The 17,530-nt window shown below is 35.5% G+C and overlaps 1 protein-coding gene across 2 annotated transcripts; it reads left to right on the forward strand.

Moving 5' to 3' along the window:
• Positions 1-1,826: 1,826 nt before the first annotated feature.
• Positions 1,827-7,076, forward strand: LOC107855028 (protochlorophyllide reductase). Of its 2 annotated transcripts, none has more exons than XM_016700010.2 (6): positions 1,827-1,997; positions 2,087-2,182; positions 3,162-3,693; positions 4,166-4,524; positions 4,630-4,828; positions 6,804-7,076. In XM_016700010.2, exons 1-5 carry the CDS (start codon positions 1,944-1,946, stop codon positions 4,783-4,785), a joined length of 1,197 nt encoding a protein of 398 aa, XP_016555496.1. In that variant the 5' UTR covers positions 1,827-1,943; the 3' UTR covers positions 4,786-4,828; positions 6,804-7,076. The 2 variants fall into 2 exon arrangements, with proteins under 2 accessions (XP_016555496.1, XP_016555497.1); XM_016700011.2 differs by lacking the exon at positions 6,804-7,076 and adding an exon at positions 4,919-5,153.
• Positions 7,077-17,530: the final 10,454 nt, after the last annotated feature.

The raw sequence follows: 17,530 nt of genomic DNA on the forward strand, positions 1-17,530 counted from the left end.
GGGTGGGGTGGGTGGGTGTTAAATTAAATAAAAAGGAAAATTTGATTAAAAAAATATGAAATTAAAGGTATTTAACACATGGCAACACCTGATTGGTGCGTGTGTTCACTCTCTTTGTTGTGATCGAGATTCAGCGAAAAATGGTGTATTTACAACGAAATAAAGAAGGATCGTGGGGTAATAGGTCGATTTTAAAGTTTAGGTGTCTATTTAAAAATTTCGGCCAACATCAGGGGGATAATTATGTATTTACTCTATCTCAAATGATCACTCAACTATGAACTTTTATCTTAGAAAGTCACCTAACTTTGATCTTTATTTCAAAAGTCACTCAACTATGGACTTTTATCTCAAAAAGTCACTGAACTATTGACTTTTATCTCAAAAAATCATTCAACTTTGGTCTTTACTTCAAAAATCACTCAACTATCACATATTTACTCAAAAAATCACTCAACTTATTAAATTAATTTTTTAAAAATAGAATTTGTTTATGTGAAATTTCTATTTAAAAATAAAATTTTGGTATTCCTTTATTGATATCTCTACCTCCTCTTTCTCATTTTTCTTCTTCTTTTCACTTTCTTCCCATAATTTTTTTCATAAATCACACATTATAATCTAGGAATTGACAATTAAAATTGTATGGAATCGAATTACTATCATATTTTATATTTGTATTTGATTTTTATTTTGTCTTTTAAAAAAGGAAAAAAATTAAAGATGGCAAAAGAAGAGAAATAAAATAAACGTATAATGTATTTAAAAAGGAGAAAAAAGAAAGTACGGAATATTTTATTTTATTTTCTCATCGTTTGTTCCTCTTTATTTTTTTTCCTTTTTAAAGATAAAATAAAAATAAAATACAACGATTAAGTTTATATCATCTGTGTTACAGTAAATGATCAAAGATGACCTGGAAAATTTTAAAATGAAAACAATGTATTTCTATATAAAAAGAATCAAAAAGTTTATTCTAATCCCTTATCATTTCTTTCAATTTTATCAATTCTACAAATATAAAATATGGCAGTAATTTGATTTTCTATAATTTTAATTGTCAATTTCTAGATTATAATGTGTGATTTATCGAAAAATTTATGCGAAGAAAGTGAAAAGAAGAAGAAAAATGATAAAGGGGAGGGAGAGATATTAATTTAGGAGAATATGAATAAAACGGTCATTAAAGGAATACTTTTTATTTTTTAATTATTTTTTTAAATAGAAATTTTACATAAGTAAATTTTATTTTTAAAAAATACTTAAATAGGTTGAGTGACTTTCTCAGTAAAAATGTGATAGTTGAGTGACTTTTGAAGTAAAGATCAAAGTTGAGTGACTTTGTAGGATAAAAATTCATAGTTGAGTGACTTTTAAAGTAAAGAACAAAGTTGAGTGACTTTCTCGGATAAAAGTCAATAGTTGAGTGCCATTTGAGTTATTAAGTCTTTACTTGTCCACTTTTCTATTGATAGAGGGATTAAGAAGTTGTAAATATGATAGGAGTAATTTTATTATATTATTCTTTAAATATTATAAATTTAATGCTTTGAGAAATGCATTATATAATAATCATATTCAGTGTTAAGGGTAAAATGGAAAAAAATAGGTGAATTATTCATAAATTTTATAAACTGAACAAGTATGGTTAAACATTTCAAAATAGAAAAAGTGAACAAGTAAAGATAAACGAAGGAAATAGTAAATATCAATGAGAATCCAAACTCAAGCAGTGATTGGCTGGTGGAGCTGAAATGGCATTTCTAGATTACTCCCATTACCATCTTATCCTTGTAATCTAATTATCCTTTATTAAAGCCCACATACCTCCAAATCCAACTCCCCACTACACACTATTAGATAGAAACAAACCCCCCCACCCCCAAAAAACCACCCTCTTAAGCATAGAGTTGAGTGAAAAATCCTAGGCAAATATCTCCAAAATGGCACTCCAAGCAGCATCTTTGCTTCCATCTGCATTTTCTCTCCACAGAGAGGTAAAGCTGCTAACTAATATTGAATCAACTTAAACTTAGTTACTAACATGAAAATTGAATGAAGATTTTGTGTGACTCAATTGTGGCAGGGTAAATCATGTGCTAATCTCAAGGACAATAGCTTCTTTGGAGTTGCATTGTCTTGCAATCTTAAATCCAAATTCACTCCTACTGTAGGAAACAAGGTAATCAGAAGTATCTTTCTAATAAGCTGTGTTTTCACCTTTTCATCTTGTTTCAAAATAAGTGGCGTTACACAAAATCAAGGAAGTAATTATTTTTTTTCTTTCAATTGTACCCTTATTTGAATGAATGGAATTCTACACAACCAAGAAATCATTAAAGGGCTACTTTTTTTCAAGTCATTTAGTTAAAAGGTAAGTAAGTAAAAACACTTCTTACTTTCTTGAAGTGTGTAGTTTTCTCAAGGGGTGTGTCAAAGCTAAAAACACCACTTGTTTTGAAATGGAGGGAGTTATGTTACTAGGCCAAGAAGCACAATTGAAGTCTCTTAACTTCATGGAAAGCTATTCTAGGAAGTCAAATTACTTACCAAAATAAGAAGCAGGATTACCTCTTGAGGTCATAAACATCATATTTTCAAGCTGCAAAACAGTAGAAACATTCACGGCATTTGGACATGAATTGAGTGAAATTTGAAAAACAAAAAAAATGTACTATTCTAGTATTTAATGTTGAAGTTGAAAAATGAAAATTGGAAGTTAGAAGTTGTGTTTAGTCATGCATTTCAGTTGAGAAAACAAGTTGGGAGTTGTGGGGGGGGGGGGGGGGGGGGAATCGGGGGGGAAAGTAGAAAAAAAAAAATTTTCAAATTTGAAAAACTCATCCTAAAAACTAACCAAATAATCATGATAATGTATAACAAAATATTGTTTTGTTTTCTCAAAAAAAAAAACAATAACATGCCCAAAGAGGAGTCTGGGGAGGATAGAGTGTGAGTAGACCTTACCTCTACCTCAAAGGTAAAGACGCTATTTCTAGTAGACCCTTTGAATTTCACTTTCCAAATTCTTCTTGGGTCTATGTTAGAGCACGTAGTTGATATCTTCTTACGGTTTTGGTTATCTAACATTTCTCACTTGATCGGTCACTCTTCACCTATGGATCCTGATGACATACTACATGTTGCTTATCTTGTAATAGGAATTGACAAAGAAATTAGCAGTTGTACCTATTAGAGCACAAACAGCTGCTACCACTCCTGCAATCACCCCGTCTACCTCAGGACAGAAGAAAACCCTCAGGAAAGGCAATGTGATAATTACCGGAGCCTCCTCTGGTTTAGGACTAGCTACAGCAAAGGCGATAGGAGAATCAGGAGAGTGGCACGTTATAATGGCTTGTAGGGACTTTCTTAAAGCTGAGAAAGCAGCAAAATCAGCAGGCATTCCAAAGGAGAACTACACAGTCATGCATCTGGACCTCGCTTCCCTTGAAAGTGTCCGCCAATTTGTAGATACTTTCCGACGTTCAGGGAGGCCACTTGATGCGCTAGTCTGTAATGCTGCAGTGTACTTGCCAACTGCTAAAGAGCCAACTTTCACCGCTGATGGATTTGAGCTTAGTGTGGGAACCAACCATCTCGGACATTTTCTACTTGCAAGGTTGCTGCTAGATGACCTCAAGCAATCAGATTACCCACAAAAGCGCCTTATAATTGTAGGCTCCATTACAGGTACTGGTCTGAAACTCAAAGCTTATGCTCCCATATCTAGCATACTCAACTTCATTGAGCAACAAAGTTTCTGATCACCGCCTATCAACGCCTTTACAGCTAGAATTCCACAAATTAGCATATAAAGATATTCTTTTTTTACATGTAATTAAGCATGTAGATATACACGACAGAGAATCAAGAAACTACACGTATTTCATGCTACAAGTAAAATGCTGGGCAGCATGTCATGGAAGTATGATAGATTTCATAGATGCCCTACAGGAATAGGATAGGAGCAAACATTTGTGCTCTTTGGCCTTCTGATAGACATACTTTTGTAGCACTTCATAGTGCTATTTAACAAAAATATTACCCACTCAAAAAAAATATATAATAGAATTGCAGGACAGAATTTGCAGCTCCTTATGAATTGCCATAATATAGGAACCTAAGATGATTGGAATCTCATACTATAATTTTTATGAATCAGGAAACACAAACACTTTGGCTGGAAATGTTCCACCTAAGGCTAATCTTGGAGATCTACGAGGACTTGTAGGAGGGTTGAATAGTTTAAACTGCTCACCCATGATTGATGGAGGAGAATTTGATGGTGCTAAAGCCTACAAAGATAGCAAAGTCTGTAACATGCTTACCATGCAAGAGTTCCACAGGCGTTTCCACGAGGAGACCGGCATTGCCTTTGCTTCCCTGTATCCCGGCTGCATTGCTGAAACTGGTTTATTTAGGAATCATATTCCCTTGTTCAGGGCTCTCTTCCCACCATTTCAAAAGTACATAACCAAAGGCTATGTATCTGAAGAAGAATCAGGAAAAAGACTTGCACAGGTTAGTCCAATTACACAAACTTGGTCCCTTTATCCCTAACATTTTCAGAGACTGAATCATCAACTAGCATGAAGAATACCACTGAATCATCAATTCTAAATTCAGGTAGTACGTGATCCAAGTCTTTCAAAATCTGGTGTCTACTGGAGTTGGAACAGTACCTCCTCCTCGTTTGAGAACCAGCTGTCAAAGGAAGCCAGTGATGCAGAGAAAGCACGCAAGCTATGGGAGGTCAGTGAGAAGCTTGTTGGACTGGCTTAGGAGGACTGGCAAGGGTGTTCCTTGTTTTCCCATCCAAGTCAGGGTAAGATGTATATATGAGATCGCCAGAGTTCTTTATCAAAATACTTTTGGTATTTGCTGTTGATTGTTTTCACCAACATAGAGTTTTCAGATAGGTAGGCAACAAGTTCTTGTAATGATACGAACATCTCAAGACTCTATGCATAACATTATCTAGTGTTGGTCCAGCAACTCTAAAGCTGAAGGTACCTGCAAAGAATTGATCAAACCATATGAGTATATGATCATCATGCTATTTGCCAAATTAAGATAAGAAGACTGGTATTTCTAAATATCCATTAAAAGCTAGACATGCTATTTGTTACTATTTAGAATTTTTATTTGCATCTTTTTCTTGTCTTAGTTTCAGTAATTTCTGCTATGTATAGTATGAATTGTAGCACTACAAATGAATAAATCTATAAATACTCTACAGAATTGGCACGAACATTTATAATGTCAGTCAGCAAAAAAAAAAATAAAAAAATAATTATACATAATTATGACCCTAAACTTGACATCAAATTATAACATTGATCTTAAACTTTGATAGCGTACAATTAGGCCCTTTAACTATACAAAACCTGAACAAAAAGACACTCCGATTTTGCAATTACATGTGTGTACCTCACTTGCTCTGACGTGGATTACTAATTCACTCATATGGTGTCACCTAATAAAAAAACACATTATAAGTATGACCTTTAATTTTGTCATATGGTGTCACCTAATAAAAAAACACATTATAAGTATGACCTTTAATTATGTCGGTGCATAAATAGCAAGTCATGTAAATTATTCCCCTATATATCATCAATTCCACATCGAACCTGAACTAGTAAACAATTCAATGAAAACCTCCAGAGACTAGTCATAGGAGTTATCTCCTATTACAACAACATAATGAATGCATTCGGTCTTATTTGGGGAGCAAAAATGTACAGCTATGCTTCATAATATGCGGAACAAAGATTACATTATATATAAATATTTATTGGTATCAAAAGTGCTAAAGATGAAAGTTATTGGTACAAGAGCACATAGTACATAGTATTGAATTAAGTTTGTACTGGTCAAATTATGATAGTACATAAAATAGTTATGCTTCATAGTATGTGGAACAAAGATTAGATTGTTATGTTGTTAGCTTGTGGAAGTACTATATAAAAGCATTTGTTGGTACAAAAAATGGAAAAGTTGAAAGTTATTGGCACAAGAGTATGGTACACTGTTGGTTGATTGTAGAAACAATATTTTCTTCGATGATGCAATAGTAGAGAACTAAGACCGGCTTTTGTGAATTGAACTTCTTAAACATCTTCTTCTTTGAGTGTTGTGTGGCAACATCACCTTCAACATACGCCTATTCCATTACCAAAAAAGCCAAAAGACGTTTAGAAAATTGTTAAAATATAAGAAAATGATGGAGAAGTGTATTGATTAAAACCTCAAAGAACAAGCAGTTCGTAGATTGGAATAAATTGAGAAAAAATCTATAACACAAATGTAAGGTAAAGTTACATATAAAGGTGTAAGCAAACTAAATAAAGGTGTAAATGAAAAATAATACAGCTTATACCGAAAACATGTTAAACCATATCAAATAAACAATAATTTTGGATAATTCTATTATTCAGGTATGTGATGCAGTAAGATAGATGGACCAAACATACACAAACATGTCATTTCCACGCTGATTCAAATCAGTCACATAAAACATAGACATATTTCAAGTTGACTGCATTACAATTGTGTCGAGTTTTTTCAGTATAGTGAGCTTATTTTCTTTTATAAGTAATGATATTATTATAATGGTGTAAAAGCAGTTAAGACAGTGCATTGATAATTACAAATTATAAAGTGTGCAAAGTTTAAATCATATCTAATATGAAATTTACATCATTTACAAAGGTCATGTTGTAAGTTGCTCTATGTTTGTCCTCAACAATTTCACAAGGATACATTTTTGTTTCTCTAACTTTTTATTCTTTTTATAGGTCCAACAAATGCAAGCTGTTGTCAACTGTTAAATCTTGAAGGGTCAATTACATATAGAGGAATTATAAGGGAATTTTAGTACCTTTTTTACAACAAGCGAGAAAATTGTGGAGCTGGTGTAGAGATATTTTGAGAGGAAGAGGTAATTTTGGGAAAGTAAAGTAAAATTGGGAAGACTCAAAAGCTTTAGTGTATGGCTAAAAATGTTAACAGGTGGAAGTGGGAAGAGCCAATGAATTCTAATACAATTACGTAACTATCCTTTGATAAAATTATGCAACTGCCCTCCGTAGTCACCCAAAACTTTCACTTATATATAAGTTAAATAAGCAGCAAAAAGAAAAGACCATTATATGCTTCCAGGATCAAGACAGAAATTTTCACTGCAGTAAGCATATTGAACAATTAGCAATAGTTCGCCATGCAAATTCAATTTTTATTCAAAGTTTTGACAGGGTAAACACAAAACTGTTGGGAGTGCAATGAATCAGGGTGGATAAAATCAAACAAATTAAAGGTTCGAAAGATGAAGAAGTAGTAGTGTATTAGACTTATATATTATCCAAAGGTTACAGAGATATATACAAGTAAAGGAAAGACTAACTAAGCTAACTAGATACCTAAATTCCTAGAAATCAGCTAGAATATTATATACATTTAATAAAACATAAATCAGGGAGAGAAATCTGCACAATATATTACACAATCAATCATGTCCCAATACGCCCCCGCAAGTTGAAGGTGGCATCAATAACCTTTAACTTGGACAGATGTTGATGAAACAACAGACGAGGCAAAGGCTTTGTAAGCGTGTCCGCGAGATGATCAGCAATATGTAAATGCTGAACGAGCACCTGTTTTTGCTGCACTTGATCTCTAACAAAGTGAAAATCAACTTCAGTGTGTTTCATCCTACTGTGTAGTACCAGATTTTGACAAATATAGGTAGCACCAACATTATCACAATAGATTATAGGTGGATCAAGAAGCTGCACATGTAGTTCTACAAGAAGTTTTTGAACCCAATTGACCTCAGCAAGTGCAGAAGCTACTACACGATACTCTGCTTCAGTGGAGGAGCGTGCAACAGTGCGTTGCTTCTTAGATGACCAGCTAATAGGATTTGTACAAAGGTAAAGGATATATTCAGAATTGGACTTCCTGTCACTAATATCACCAGCCCAATCGGTATCTGAATACATAAACAATCCAGGATGTGTCTTGCTCGTTATCTGTAAGCCATGATTTTTGGTATACTGGACATATCTCAAGAGTCTCTTAACAAAAGACCAGTGTGTTTGTGTAGGAGCATGCATAAATTGAACAATTTATTAACTGCAAAGCTTATATCTGGTATGGTGAATGACAAATATTGAATTTTACCAAGTACTTGACAATATAAAGTGGCATCCGCCGAAGGTGTGTCATCCTTTAAGGATAGTGAGGCAGTGAAAATCATGGGAGTTGTAACAAGCTTACATTCAGACATTTTATGGGAAGCAAGAAGATCTGAAACATACTTGGTCTGAGAGAGAACACTCTCTTCTTTAGTGCGAAGAACTTCAATACCCAAAAAGTAGTAGAGATGTTCGAGGATTTTGAGAGAGAATCTGGCTGAAAGAACCCAGATAGTTTTATTAATAACCTCAAAGTTCAATCCAGGGATAATTATGTCATCAAAATATACAAGAATGTAGACCAATGTTTCATTTTGATGACGAATAAATAGAGAAGAGTTTGAATTAGACTTTTGAAAGCCAATCTGAAGCAAGAATTGCTTTAACTCAGAGTACCAAGCTCGAGGGGCCTGCATAAGTTCATAAATTGCTTGCTTTAATTTGCACATATAATTAGGAAAATCATAATGAGCATACCCACGAGGTTGATGCATATAAATATCTTCTTCAAGGTGACCTTGAAGAAATGCATTATTCACATCCAGTTGGCGCAAATGCCAATTATGCTGAACTGCAAGCGATAAAATGAGTCTAACAGTAACAGATTTTACCACTGGACTGAATGTAAAATGATAATCCACACCCGATCATTGCGTGAATCCCTTTACAACTAGCCGAGCTTTATACCTGTCAATACTTCCATCTGATTTGGCTTTGATACGATGAAGCCATTTACAATCAACAATATTTTGAGAAGAGGATGGCGGTACAAGCTCCTTAGGTCTTGTTGTTCATCAATGCCTCAAACTCAAGTTTCATCGCTTCTCCCCAGTGTGCACTTTTTTGGGCTTGGTTATAAGTGGTGGAAAGTAGTTCAGTTAATACAACTGCAATATAATCAAATGCTTACTTGGGTTTGGTAATATTATTTTGTGAACGAGTAACAGGTCGGTGAATGAATGGTTGTTGGGTATGTGTGGAAGTTGTGGTAGATGATTGGTGATGATTGTGAAATGGAATGGATGGCGAGGGGTCTGGAGTTAGTATAGGTAAAGGGGGTATCGAGGTGTGCCAATTTCAGCGTTGATACTGGATTAGTGGTTGTGTGGTGGGTGGGATAATAATAAGCTGTGTGGAGCAATCTGAGCCGGCAGCAGGAATTGGCGCTGCTGCCAAAGATGGACCTGAAGAGGAACCTATAGGAGGAGTCACCGGCAATTCTGGAAACCTTGATTGGTTAGAGAATCTCATAATCCATTGGAGGCACAGACTTGACACTAAGGTCATTTGACTCTTTGTACAAGATATCTCACTCTAACTTTGAAATTCTTTTTTCTTTTAAAGATGAAAATATATTAGAAAAGGAAAATTTATTTTCATAAAAAATAACATCTCGTGAAATAGGATCATAACACTGATGGCTGTGATGGGTATTAGAATATTCCAAGTAAACACAAGGGGTGGACTTGAGTTCTAGTTTGTGTTTGGCATATGGTTTAAGCCATGGATAACATAGGCAACCGAAAGTACGAATGGATTGATAATTTGGAATTTCTCCAAATAATCATTGGTATAGAGAATCATAATGAAGTGTGGGGGTGGGCAGTCTGTTAATCAAGAATGTGGCTTGTTGACAGGCAAAGGACCAAGATACTGGAGGCATGGAGGCTTGGTGTAAAATGGTTTTTGTTGTTTTAATGATGTGTCAATGTCTATGTTCAGCCATAGCTACTCGTTGTGGAGTGTATGATGGCGATACAAGGTGTTCAATGCCATTTGTGTGAAGAAATGACTTGAGACCTTCAAATTCACCACCGCAATCAGTGTAAACTGAGAGTATTTTTGTATGAAAATAATTTTCAACAAGTGGTTTAAATTTAGAGAAAACAGTTTTGACCTCACTTTTATTTTTAAGTGTGTACAGCCAAATGTATTTTGTAAATTGATCAACAAAAATTACATAATATAATTTTTTATCAATTGACAAAACAGGTGATGGTCGGCCCCATACATCACTGAAAATAATTTGTAAAAGCTTTTTGCTCACCAGAGTATTCTCAGAAAAAGGTTGCCAATGACTTTTATTAGAAGAGTAGGAATTACAATGATTAAACATTTCAGAATTTGAAATTGGAATTGAAAATTTTTTGTGAGAGTGTTTAAAACACTCTTTTATTTGGATGTGCCAATTTTCTATGCCAAGATTGTTAAGATTCAGCCATATAGGATTGGTAGCTCAAATTACCTTGGGATCCTCTATCAGGCCACTCATAAATTCCTTCTTTATTCTGGCCTCATGCCAACGGTGCCCTCGTACTTAGGTCCTTTACAAGAAAATCAAAAGGAAAAAATTCTATGGATGTCACATTGTTTTTGCAAAATTGAGACACGGATAGAAGGTTAAGTTTAATCTATGATGCACACAAAGTATTTAAAAGATGAAACTTTTTATTTGAAGCATTTATTTGAACATGAACGGTGTGAGTTATAGTGATTTTGTTATCGTTTTCCATGGTAATATTTTCAGTACCAGTGTAGTCATCCGTACGTTGAAGATTTTGAGAATCAGCAGTCACATGATGCGGTGCTCCTGGATCGACAACCCAAGGCATAGAAACAAAGTTTGCTCTGGCTTTCAAGTTATTGTGGGAGAATGAACGACACACGTTGGCAATATGCCCAGTGCGACCACATAGCTGACAAACTGGATGATTTTGTCAAGAGGTCGTTGGATACCAATTTAGTGATGTGGCTAGTGCATTTGTTGGACGCCAATTTGGTGACGGTTTTTGTGCCACTGCAGCTGTAATTGAGGCATGATTAGGCCCATTATGTTTGAGGAGAAGCTCTTTGTTAAGAAGCTTGTTGTAAAGTTCCTCATACGAGATAGGTGTATCTCACGCTTGGATAACCGCTGAAATTGAATCATACTCAGGTCCTAGACCACTGAGTATTTTGACAACAAGTTCTTCATCGGGAATAGGAGTTCCAGCCGTTGCAAGTTCATCAGCAACATTCCTTATCTCGCGCAAGTACTTTATCATACTGCGAGAGTTTTTTGTGATTGTAGCCAGAGAGTTTTGAAGACTAAAAATTCATGTATGTGATTTGTTAGCATACAGGTTATGCAGTGTATCCTACACTTGCTTTGAGATGGAAGTTTTGGCGATTGTAGAGGTGATTGTAGGTTCAACAGATGCCATTAAGGCATTGCAAATCAACTGGTCTTGGCGAAATCAGAATTTGTCTTGAGATTGGGTACCTCTTGGTTGTTGAGGGTTACCGTTTTTATGGTGCTGTCAAGATTCCATCGAAATAGCAGTAGAGATCATGACCGAACACGAGAGATTCGATTTGCACTTTTCAAATGACAAAGTTTATTGGACTAGTAAGTTTCAGGGAAAGTTGGGAACTGGGGTTAAATTGTATCAAGATGGCTGGTGTTATTAGCAGGGATAGTAGAATCACTTGGATTCACCATGGATGCCATAGAACCAAAAGGAAAACTTGAAAGAGATGAGAAGACTCATTGGAGTTTAGAAAGGCTCGGATATCATAAAGGTTTGAGAGATGAAGGAGTAGTGTATTAGACTTATGTATTATCCAAAGGTAACAGATATATATATATACAAGTAAAGGAAAGACTAACTAAGGTAACTAGATATCTAAATCCCTAGAAATCAGTTAGAATATTATATATATTTAATAAAACACAAATCAGGGAGCTGCGCAATATATTACACAATCAATCATGTCCCAATAAGAATAACTGAAAGAAGAAGCTGGGAAAAAATAATCTTTTCAACTTACCAATTAACCTAGTACAGTTATTCATATGCCAAAACCTGAACAGGGCAGTACTAACCTACCAGCGCCTAAAGTTTCGCTAAGAGAATTGCAAAATATGATGTCCACATTGGTACCTTCCACATAATACCAATTGCAAATTATATGATTATCACAAATTTAAAACATGATGCAACATCTCAGAAAGTCTTATACTAAAAAACAGTTGTCATCCCTCAGTATGTATAAAGTTCGAGATGACTCAAAATAGAGTCTTCTCCGTCTGGTCCTGCAAACCTCCATAAATATAGAGCAAATTACTGTAGTATTTTTCACGTTGGAACATGTTAAAAATGCTACTACATCCTATTTCTGCTAGAATATGAGATATGTACCAAACATAATGATAGAAACTAGGGTGCAGAAGAGATAGAGAATGAAATTTTACTAGTTAAAGAAAGTGCAAAGATCTTAAACACTATATTATCTAATAACGAAATCCGTATAAAGTGGACAAATCTCCAAATCCTAAGACAAAAATAATATTTTTCTTCCATCTTTCTAAATTCTACCAGATTCCTCTATTTAAACTAAGACATAAGCAGTAACTGCTGTAGATAACTACTATAGATAACTACTGATAGATAACTGCTTCTGTCCTATCTAAAACTAAGAAACTAAGTTACATTAACTTCACATGCTAAAGGAGCAGTCTTATCACTACATTCCCCTTGAAAAGTCGCCTTGCCCTCTAGGCGAAAAGAAGACCGTGTGTTCTCCTCTTGCATTAACTCCAATTATGCAAACGTTCCAGGTTCGATGACCTGGCAGACTTGTCTCCACAACCGTAGCATAGGCCTTTTTCTTGGCGAATTTGTTGTTCAGAATTTAAAGGGCAAATGTTTGGAAGCGATAATTGTTGGAAAGAGCGTACTAGTTAACAGAATGACTGAAAATTAAAGAATTTTTTAGCCGTTGGAGAGGAAGTTCCAATTGATGAAGGTCGTGATATAGAAGGCCAATCGGTTACCTTACTGGACAGCTTTGGTCCATGTTTTCCTTCATATTCTACAGCTAGACTCATTGCCTTATACACAGATCAAGGCTTGTGAATCCTAACGTCCACATGAAGGTCTTATTTGAGCCCACTAAGGAAAACTCTAAGCAAATAGTGTTCTGGCCAATTTTGCACATGTTCTGCCCATTTTACAAATTCTTGCCTATACTCAAACATTGATCTAGTGGATACCACACTGGTGTTCATCTCGATTTTGAAACTCAGTGGGTCTGTAATTTTCTTGCATAACTTCAACCAAATCATCCCAGTAATAGATAGTTCTCTCACTGTTGATACAAGTAAAAAGATCCAGTGCATCTCCTTCCAAAGACATTGAAGCCACATCAACCTTGCAATCATCAGGTGTTTGATAATTTTGAAAATATTTCTCCGCTTTCAGAATCCAACCTCTAGGATCTCCCCCTCATACTTTGGAAATTCCATCTTTGTGTGAACTGTAAGGAAGCCGATAAGTTTCTTGATGCTTCCAAGTGCTATCAACCTCACCCTCTTCCAGTGAAAACTTTAGATTTTCTTTGCCTATCCTGGTTGTTTTGTGATTTTAATACAACCACATTAGCAACCAAAGTGTCTATGGCTTCCAATTTTGCTGCTATAGTGGTCAATTGTTGGCCGATTTGATCATGACTCGTCATGATAGGTTCACCGTGGGAAGTACTGGTCCGTATGTTAATCATGGCAGAGCTTATGGCTCTAATACCAATGATAGAAACTAGGGTTCAGAAGAGATAGAGAATGAAATTTTACTGGTTAAAGAAAGTGCAAGAATCTTAAACACTATATTAACCAATAACCAAATCTGTATGGAGTGAACAAATCGCCAAATACAAAGACAATAATAATATTTTTCCTCTATCCTTCAGAATTCTACCAGGTTCCTCTATTTAAACTAAGACATAAGCAGTTACTGTTGTAGATAACTACTGATAACTACTAATAGATAACTGCTCCTATCCTATCTGAAACTAAGAAACTAAGTTACATTATTTTCACATGCTAAAGGAGCAGTCTTATCACATAATTTGCCAACCTATAAATTAAAGGAAGTTAACCAAAAAGCTTCTAATATGAAGAGATGTATAAGCAAAGAGAGATATTAGAACTATTTTATCGAATAAAATTAGGACAATATGATTGGTTGTTTGAAGAGAGAAATTGAGGAAGCTATGCACAGGCTATTTGAGCTTCAAAATCAATTGAACTTCGAAGGAGAGAAAAAGATGAATGGAAAGAGAATCTAACCTAGTGAATCTGCCCCATATCCACTCATAGTAAGGTCCATTTTAAGGAAACTAAGGTAAAGGGGAGAAGTAACTACTGGACAGTTACAGGAAAGAATAGTCTTGATCTGTGAAACAAGAAAAAGGGGAATGGACCCAAAAATAAGAAAAAGGATAAGACCACAACCTTAACTTAGGTAGCTGAGGATGAACTATTGAATTATTGTGCTTCAGCTGGAAATTATTCTTTGACTCTTACCTGGGCAAGCATTGAGCAATTGCTGAGCACTTACTCTAGTAAGCTGCAAATTCTGGAGTCATTTGTCTCCATTGGGTTGGATAAGTATGTTGAGAATAAGTCTCATCATATCAGCTGCCATATTCGATCAAAGTGTGATGTAAAAACAACAATGATGGATTAGTGATGCACAAATTTTATTTCAGGGGCACGTATAGATTAGAGGCCTAGCCCCACCTGAGCATCATGCAGCTTAGGTCAACTAACACAAAATTGCAGTTCGCTCAATGACTGGTAGTTGTTTGCTAAAACTATTGGTTGAACTAAAGACTCAAGAGAAGTCAAAACCTTTCAGTTCTGAGATATCAAAAGCTGATACCATCAACAATGGCAAAATGGTCTTGCATTTCCCTAAATGATTAATTAAGATCATCTTTTGACCAGCTCAACCTAACTGTTTCATTGATATATACCAGCTCGCTCATATCTGTCTGGTTGTGAGGAAAAGGATCTTATTTCAAGTGACAGCCAATACAATTTTTCATGATAGTGGATAGTTAACTTTTGGGTACACAGGTGGTCTGAGGATAGTTTATTGAAAAATGAGTTCCCGAGCTCACACAGAATATCTTGCCAAAGAAACCTAGCAACACTATAGATTAGGGGGATAAAAGGTGTAGAGACTTTTTGGGACTTGAGATTTGCAGGGACTTCCACAAGTGGGAGGTGACTGAGTTTCAAGGACTCTACTCCATAAGCAAGCTACAGGGTAGATAATCTCAATGCTTTGAGGTGGAGTCTAGTGAAGAATGGTATGTTCTCCGTCAAGTCTTTTGTTGGTAAGCTTTTGGTTAGGGAAGAGGAAGTCAAGACCAGATGTGTCGAGGAAGGTGTGTTCTTTTCACATGGCTAGCTACTACAGGGATGATATTCACGGGCGGAAATTCGTAAAACACGGAAGGTTATATGCGTCAGTTGGTGTTATAAGTGCAAGGATGAGGGCGAGGATGTGGATTTTCTTCTTCATTGTGGTTTTAGTTTTACTATGAGGCTATGGCGGGGTATGTTTAGGTGATTTCATACTTGTTGGGCTACCAAGAACCGTGAAAGATTCGTTGTTCAGTTAAAAGGGCGGAAGAAGGAGGAGAAGGCGCAGAGTGGGGAATATGGTTCCCCTTGCATTAATATGATAAGAAAGCTTTTAAGGAAACGAGAATTGAGTTTTTCTCAATTGAGGAAGCCTGCTACCCCCTTCTTGTCTGCCCATAGAGTTCCCAGTTGTATAAGAGATCAGGTGGAGTTTGTAGAGAGTTGTTTCTTTGTGTAGATCTTTTCTTTTGGTATACCCCCTTGTATTCAGCCAATATATTGGTTATGTTTATGAATGAAAATACCTTAATCTAATCAAAAAAAGAAAAAAATGATTGCCAGCACCTACTAAGTCCTGAAAAACTGCCTGGTCAATTTTCTCTTTGACATTGCACAGAACATTCATAAGTAACACAAAATAATAAATTCTATTACATCGGATTCTGATTTAGCTAGCAATTAATTAATCCTATCGGTATCTCAGATTAAGCTAGAAAAGAAGAGAGAGGTGTAAAAGAGGTAGTGAGAGATCTGAAGGTGGCAGGAAGATTGTCAAAGAGGGTAACAAGCATGAAACAACCTTGTTGCGTGCTTGTTAACCTCTTTGGCAACCTTCCTAAAGAAAATCATGTCCACTGCAAGGTTCATGGACTTGTCAATCACTGAGTTGGGCTAATCAGGCATGGTGATAAAATTTTCATGCGTGCCATATCTGCTCACAAAGCTTTCAGTTTGTCACAAACCTGTCAACTGCACGGAGGGGCATAAATTCTGTAAAAATATTTGAACTGACAGAGATAACTGATTTTCTGCTGCATGATTTAGTTCTTGTTCGTGCAAAAGCATAAGCACCACTGCACCTATAGCATTTTTCCATAGCTCCATATAAAATTAATTCATAAGATGCTCAAGAAACATCGAAATCAGTTAATGAATCTTGTAAATACAAAGTCAAACCATGGACTGATACAGAGCATGTGCAGAACTTCAAAAGTACCACTTCTTAGCACAGACTAAAATGAGTTCCTGCATGCTTGACATTACCAGATGAGAATTTAAAGATAAGGAATATCAAAGAATATGAAAAATGTAATTTGTCAGAAGTAAGATCACACTGGGTAATTAAATGGTTAGACTAAAAGAAGAGATCCTTGTGTTTGTCAAGACATAAGCTGTCTCCCATCTCAGCTGTCTACTATATATGTCAACAGTGGCGGAGCCAGATTTTTGGTTAAAGGTGTTCATATTTTTCCTTGAGCAAAGAACTTTTTAAAAACCAAAGAAAAAAACTACTAGGCCAACAACAGTGTTTTCCCTTAGGCAAAGAACTGTTTAAAAAAGAAAGAAAATAAAGTACTACTGCACCTGCCAAGGTTCAAACCCAGGTTGTTGATGCAGAAATACACACTCTTGACCACTGGACTATGCTTCTCTAGCTTGTCAAGGATGTGCAACAACATGTATATAACCATAAATATCTATATTTAACCTATATACTCGAAAAAAATTTCCAACGAAGGGTGGTCAGATTATTTCCGACGAAGGGTGTTCATCTGACCACCCTTCGTTGGCTGTGGCTCCGCCACTGTATGTCAATATGATGGGAATGTCCACATCCACGCTTAATTTTAAAATTTGCCATGAACTTAATTAATCAAATTTCACTAGCTGATTTATCCTCTCTTTTGAAAAGCCTCACCCCATTAGAAAAGAGTTCAGCTCTTGATTGCTTCTTTTTAAACTGTCTTTTGTTTCTTTCTCTTTTAAGTTACCTAAGAATTACCTCATACGCAACAGAAAAAAGAAAACTGCACAGTGAATTTTAGTTACCAAACAACATTGATTGAACCTTTTATTAAATGGAACCATAGCACTTGTCTCCAAAAATAATACAAGAGAAACAACCTTGAGAACAATA

The sequence above is a fragment of the Capsicum annuum genome, chromosome 7 (genome assembly GCF_002878395.1).
Source record: "Capsicum annuum cultivar UCD-10X-F1 chromosome 7, UCD10Xv1.1, whole genome shotgun sequence".
In the NCBI taxonomy this organism is placed as follows: domain Eukaryota; kingdom Viridiplantae; phylum Streptophyta; class Magnoliopsida; order Solanales; family Solanaceae; genus Capsicum; species Capsicum annuum.

Coding starts and splice junctions, on each gene's coding strand:
- LOC107855028 (XM_016700010.2), top strand. CDS start 1,944: ATGGCACTCCAAGCAGCATCTTTGCTTCCATCTGCATTTTCTCTCCAC. Junction 1,998..2,086: donor CATTTTCTCTCCACAGAGAG/GTAAAGCTGCTA, acceptor CAATTGTGGCAG/GGTAAATCATGTGCTAATCT. Junction 4,525..4,629: donor CAGGAAAAAGACTTGCACAG/GTTAGTCCAATT, acceptor TTCTAAATTCAG/GTAGTACGTGATCCAAGTCT.